We start from the raw sequence: 6,605 nt of genomic DNA on the forward strand, positions 1-6,605 counted from the left end.
CCACTCTTCCAAGCCATCCCGGTCGCCACTCCACCCCCTCCTGCCGATCCGGGGAGGGCTGCAGACTACCACATGCCTCCTCCGATACATGTGGAGTCGCCAGCTGCTTCTTTTCACCTGACAGTGAGGAGTTTTGCCAGGGGGATGTAGTGAGTGGGAGGATCACGCTGTTCCCCCCAGTTCCCCCTCCCCCTCAAACAGGCGCGTCGACCGACCAGAGGAGGTGCTACTGCAGCAACCAGGACGCATACGCACATCCAGCTTCCCACCAGCAGACACAGCCAATTGTGTCTGTAGGGACGCCCGACCAAGCCGGAGGTAACATGGGGAGTCGAACCCGAGATCCCTGTGTTGGTTAGCAACGGACTAGACTGCCATGCCCCCCGGACACCCTTTCAAATCTTTTTTTTTTTTTTTTTTTTTGGACATTTATGGCTCACAACTATGAGGGGACATTTCTTCCAAACCTGAGAGTTCCCTGTTGAAAAACACTGACGTTATTTCTCACCGTCTTCGGATGGCCCCTCGTAGGACTTGTCGATGGCGATGCGGAAGCTCTGGTTGCAGCCCCGCCCCCGGACCATGTGGGGCCGCGGGCGGTGGAAGGGCACGGCGGTTTGGACCTGATTCTGCCGGGCCTCCGACACGGCCGTCTGGAGGCTCTCCAGGGAGCTGGACTTCACCAGGCCCAGGGTGGGGCCCAGCGCTCCTCCGGCTGAGGGCTCTGTGTGAAACAGGAGACGAGAGGGACGTGATGTTGTGCGGACAAATCAAGCAGAAGTGGAGAAACGGAGGCAGAAGAGAGACAAACAAGACCAGTTCTGTTCACATATGATGAAATGTTCCAAGTCGAACCCCATATTGCATCTCATCATGTCATGATTTGCTTTAAAGTATACATCATGCAAATGTGTGTATGTGGGAGTAAACCCCCAAATTTAAAGCACTGTATGATGACATTAACCTTATTCAAAGGGACAAAAACATGATTTTCAACATCTTCTTTATGCATCTGTGTCTGAAATGCTGCGGACACCAGTCTATGAATGGGAAAACTCACTTCCTGGTTTGCAAACAGGCTGCAATTGCATATGAAAATGAGAATAACATAAACGACGGCACATGCAGTTGTGTTATGTCATTTTGCTATTCACATTTTCTTGCACAGTGTGGCCTACGGGCAAACAAGGAAGCAAGCGTCCACGTTCATGGCCTGTCTGCTGACACCTTCCCGCTGAATACTGAACCCATTTCAGAGACGTCACTTAGAAAAGGCTGATTGTTTCCCTTTAAAGATGATACCAAAGGAAAAAAGATAGAAGGGCGAGCGAGGGACGGCAGAGCAAAGCAGAAGGAAGAGCGGGTTAGTAAACACAATTACAGAGGATGACTTCTGCAGGAAAAGAATGAGGAAGGGTGTGAGCGATGGCAGATGTAGTGGAGTGGCAGAGGAACGGATGGGAAACGGTGCCGCGGGAGCCGACAGCCTCATGCATAAACAGCAGAGGAGGGAATAAACGATCTCCCATCGTACAGTAGTCAGGTGTGGCCTCCGCCTCGAAAGAGAGAGAGGGGGGGGCGGAGAAAGAGAGAGACAGTAAGAGACAGAGCGTAAGAGAGAGAAAGAGAGTGAGTAAGAGAGACTATTTTTTGACTTTTGAAAAACGACTTTAATACAATGTCAAATTCACAGCAAGAGAGAGTAAGAGTGAGAGAGAGAGTAAGAGAGAGTAGGAGAGAGAGAGAGAAAGAGAGAGTAAGAGACAGCGTAAGCGAGAGTGAGACAAAGTGAGAGACAGAGTAAGAGAGAGAGTAAGAGAGAGTGAGAGAGAGACACAGTAAGAGAGAGTGAGAGAGAAAGAAACAGTAAGAGACAGTAAAAGAGAGAGAGAGTGCGAGTAAGAGACAGACTATTTTTTGACTTTTAAAAAACGACTTTAATACAATGTCAAATTCACAGCAAGAAAGAGCGAGAGTAAGCGAGAGAGAAAGAGACAGAGAGAGAAAGAGAGTGAGTAAGAGAGAGAGAGAGTGACAGTAAATGAGAGAGAGAGAGAGAGAGAGAGCGAGCAGCAAGGGATATGCAGGAGCCCGCGGGGTCGAGAGAGAGAGAGAGAGAGAGAGAGAGAGAGAGAGAGAGAGAGAGAGAGAGAGAGGGAGACAAACCCACCGAGACGACGACACTTAGCGAGGTACAGGCCGCGCCGCCTCCCTCATGGAACTTTCTCTCAGAGTGACTTCACCGATTAGTGGCACTCACCACTTACGACTTATTCTTCTCTCTCGCTCTTTTTTTTCCCCGGCATTTCAGAAGCTTCAAAGCTGGCAACCGGAGTGCGGGCAGGGAAGCAAAACTGTGAGGAGCAGCGATGGGAGTCAAAGTGGGGGGAGGGGGGTGCAGTGGAGGGGAGCATCGCTGCCTTTTAAGTGCTAAATTGACTTTTTGAGAGGAAGTGGGATTTATAGGGAATAAGGGGGTATAAATAGAGGGGTGGGGTGGGGTGGTGGGGGGTTCGCTCAGGAATAAAACGCTCAATTTGAGAGGCAGGATTTGTGTCACAAATGTAATTACGGCTGTCCAGCTCGCAGCCTGATAGAATTAAGCTCCTTGCCAGCGCACTGCTGCACCATGCACAGAGACAAGCTGGCTGACTGTATGCATATGTGTGTGTGTGTGTGTGTCTGTCTGTGTGTGTGTGTGTGCTTGTGTAAAAACACCACAAAGAATTTTGGTCAGTGTAAAAAGCAGAAAACTCATGATATTGCACATCTGAGAGTATTGTGTGTGTGTGTGTGTCTGTGTGTGTGTGCACACAATTTTGTGCATTCGCTCCATGCATGTGGAGCGGTTGAGGCTGGAGGTAAATGAATAATGAGGGTTTATTAGGATGGAGTGAGACTGGAGGGGGGGCAGCTGGCTATCATCCCCGGCTTGAGCCAGCGGAGGGTGAAATCAGCGTTTATCACCCCTCCCCGCCCGCTGCGCCAGCAGATGCTCTCGCCGATCCGTCCGCATCACGTCCGCCTGATTGCCGCCCGTACAGGTGGGCGGTGGGGTCTCTGACAGACGGCCAAACAGCCTCAGCAGCCCAGGAGGGCGGGCGATGCCCTTCGTTAGTGGCGCCCGCCCCCTGGACACAGTTCACAGACATAGTAGGCGGAGTACGTGGGCGCGCCCATGTGGACGCGCCTCCGTGTGACGTGTACGTTGACTCTTCGGTAGGAGTTGCCCGCCATCTTGCCTGTATTCAGCAGACGGTAGTACAGCCTTTGCCTCTGATGTAGACTGAGGGGGCTGTGGCACCGGCAGCCCCCAGGAAGACTAACACCCTGGCACTGCCCCGCGACACCGCCTCTGCCACTTTAACGTGACTACAAGCACACATGACACACTGCCACAGTGGAGGCATTAGTTTTACACCCCCAGTTTGTCAATGGGGTTAAAGCATTTTCAGGGGTCCTGCTATAATAACGCCCCCCCCCCTTTTCTCCCCGATTGAATTTGGCCCCCTATCCCACGCTTCTGAGCCATCCCGGTCGTTGCTCCACCCCCTCTGCCGATCCGGGGGGGGGGGGGCTGCAGCAGACTACCACATGCCTCCTCCAATACATTTGGAGTCACCAGCTGCTTCTTTTCACCTGACAGTGAGGAGTTTCACCAGGGGGGACATAGTGAACAGGTGCCCTGACCGACCAGAGGAGGCGCTAGTGCAGTGACCAGGACACATACCCACATCTGGCTTCCCGCCCACGGACACGGCCAATTGTGTCTGTAGGGACGCCCAACCAAGCCAGAGGTAACATGGGGAATCAAACCGGCGATCCCCGTGTTGGTAGGCAACGGAATAGACTGCCATGCTACCTGGACGCCCTACAATAGCATTTTGTTTGGAATACAAGGAAACTTTGTTGTGTCTTGCACATCTTCACACACACATGTGCACGCACGCATGCACACACACACACACACACACACACACACACACACACACACACACACAGAGTTACTCATCTTAAAAGGTCCCATGAAAATGCATTTAGACCACAACAAACTTCTGCAAGTACAGAAGAGCGAGATAACAAGCTTTAGAGATAGGGTGAGGAGCTCGGACATCCGGAGGGAGCTCGGAGTAGAGCCGCTGCTCCTTCACGTCGAAAGGAGCCAGTTGAGGTGGCTCGGTCATCTGATTAGGATGCCTCCTGGGCACCTTCCTTTGCAGGTTTACCGGGCACAGCCAACTGGGAGGAGACCCCGGGGTAGACCCAGAACTCGCTGTAGGGACTACATGTCCAATCTGGCCCGGGAACGCCTTGGGATCCCCCAGGAGGAGCTGGGAGGCGTTGCTGGGGAGAGGGACGTGTGGAGTGCCCTACTTAGCTTGCCGCCGCCACGACCCAACCCCGGAGAAGCGGCTCAAGATGAATGAATGAATTTCATGGGATCATTAACACTCCTACCCCATCCTAGTAGTCACCATGTCAGGCAAGCTGGACTAACACCAGTCTCAGGTCAGAGGCTCCTGTTCTCATTTACACTGAAACACTCAACAAATGGCGATCACTGATTGAGGTTGATGGTTTTTGCAGCTCAACAAATGACCAAACGCACACAAATTGTGACCCACACGTGCACACACAGTGAGACACAGACTGCTATACACTTTCACCAGGTCCCTCAGCAGAGTCTACCAGCAGGACTAAAACACACATCCATGGTGAAACGGCGGAGGGGCAGCCAGGGCTATCTAAAAGTAGCACCTCCATCGGACCCCTCCCCACCAAGCAGACACTTTAGCTTCAGCCAACAATCCATGGGGGGCTTCTTCACTCCTGCCCCCCCCCCTCGCCCAGGAAAGAATAGACAGACATCACACAACAACGAGACACACATGTATGAACACAAGGTTGCATTTGGATACACACAACGCAATACAAAGAACAAACCACGCGCACACAGCAGAGGTGTAAAAACCCAGTCCAGAAAGTAAAAACCCTAACCGTGTCTTTACTCCATCCATGTATTAAACCAGCTGATTTGGGAAACTAGTCAGTGCAATCTGATGGTTTAGTACATGGGTGGAGTAAAGACACGGTTAGGGTTTTTACTTTCTGGACCGGGTTTTTACACCTCTACATGTTTGCCTGCACATGTGCACGCAAACACAAGAACAAGTGCCTGCACACACACACACACACACACACACACACACACACACACACACACACACACACACACACACGACTTCTCCATCGGGTAGCCAATCTCAAGGCCAGCCTATAAAACCTAAGGTCGCCTTTGCCGAGAACCAGTAAAACAAGCCCGTCCCTCCTTTTCCAGTAAACCTGCATGTCACACAACACTTTACTGTGGGCGTACAAAAACACACACCTGTTAAAGCGAGTGTGCGCTCGCAGGAATATCACCGCTCCAATAAACGTTCGCGAATAACAACAGGAGCCTTGAAATCCTGGAGTGCTACGAGGGAACGAAAGCAGACCCCTCTCTGTGTTAACCGTAGCTTCAGGAAAGGCCACAGACGGCGGATCAAACCTGAGGCCTTCAAGCACCAAGAGATGACAACGGATTGAAAACAACACTGCCGTGCCACACCGCCGAACTGATTCCCCGGAGATTAGACCATGCACCGATGAGCCAAAACATTACGACCACCTGCCTAATATGCTGTTGGTCGCCCGTGTGCCGACCCGCTGAGACGTGGACTCTACAAGACCCCCTGAAGGTGTCCTGTGGTATCTGGCACCAGAACATTAGCAAGCGGATCCTTCAAGTCCTGTAAGATGCGAGGCGGAGCTGCCGTGGAGTGGACTCTTCGGTCCAGCACATCCCACAGATGCTCAGTCGGCTTGACATCTGGAGAACTTGGAGGCCAGGACAACACCTTGAAGTCTTCATGATGTTCCTCAAACCATGGACAGGGTGGACAGGGGTCATCATGGACAATCTGACCGGTCTGCGGCTACGCAACCCCCATACACAGCAGGGTGTGATGCACTGTGTGTTGTGACATATTGTGACCATCATTAAAATGTTCTGTGACTCGTGCCGGAGTAGACCTTCTGTCAGTCTGGTCCAGACAGGACACAAGACAGCCTTAGTTGACCTTGTGCATCAATGAGCCTTGGGCACCCAACACCCTGTTGCCAGTTTGTGGTTTGTCCCTCCTCGGACCACTGTTGGTAGGTACTCACCACTGCTGACCAGCAGCACCTCGCAAGCCATCGGTGTACATAACACAGGCCCGAAAACAGTTAGAACCGAGGCCACCGAGGCTCATGAGAAGACAGCACACTGAAGGGTCTGAGGGACGTGAGCCGTACGGCGGGTTTAAACGCTCACCCAGGTGCAGAAGGTCCTTGCATGGCAACAGGACTTCCGAGTACAATACCCGAGGCTCGTCCCGAGCCAGCTCATGTACGGTTAAATTTCAGCCAATTAAACCTCCATTCCAATTAAAGGCCTGCCCAATCATTGTTCATACCCCTTATGAGCCCCTCCCCTCCCGTTTGAGAGCACTCAGATATATCAGAGGAGGTTTAACGGCGTCGGGTAGAGGCAGAGTAGTAGTAATTGTGTTTACATGTAT

The 6,605-nt window shown here is 52.1% G+C and overlaps 1 protein-coding gene across 1 annotated transcript in view; it reads right to left on the bottom strand.

Annotated features, from left to right (window-relative positions):
• The window catches only part of pard3ba (par-3 family cell polarity regulator beta a), a 178,605-nt gene that overhangs the window by 86,198 nt on the left and 85,802 nt on the right, over window positions 1-6,605 (bottom strand). The window contains exon 14 of the mRNA XM_056301096.1: window positions 509-724. Coding sequence (XP_056157071.1) covers window positions 509-724 — 216 coding nt within the window. The remainder of the gene's footprint in view (window positions 1-508; window positions 725-6,605) is intronic.

This window comes from Lampris incognitus, chromosome 21 (genome assembly GCF_029633865.1).
Source record: "Lampris incognitus isolate fLamInc1 chromosome 21, fLamInc1.hap2, whole genome shotgun sequence".
Classification (NCBI taxonomy): Eukaryota; Metazoa; Chordata; class Actinopteri; order Lampriformes; family Lampridae; genus Lampris; species Lampris incognitus.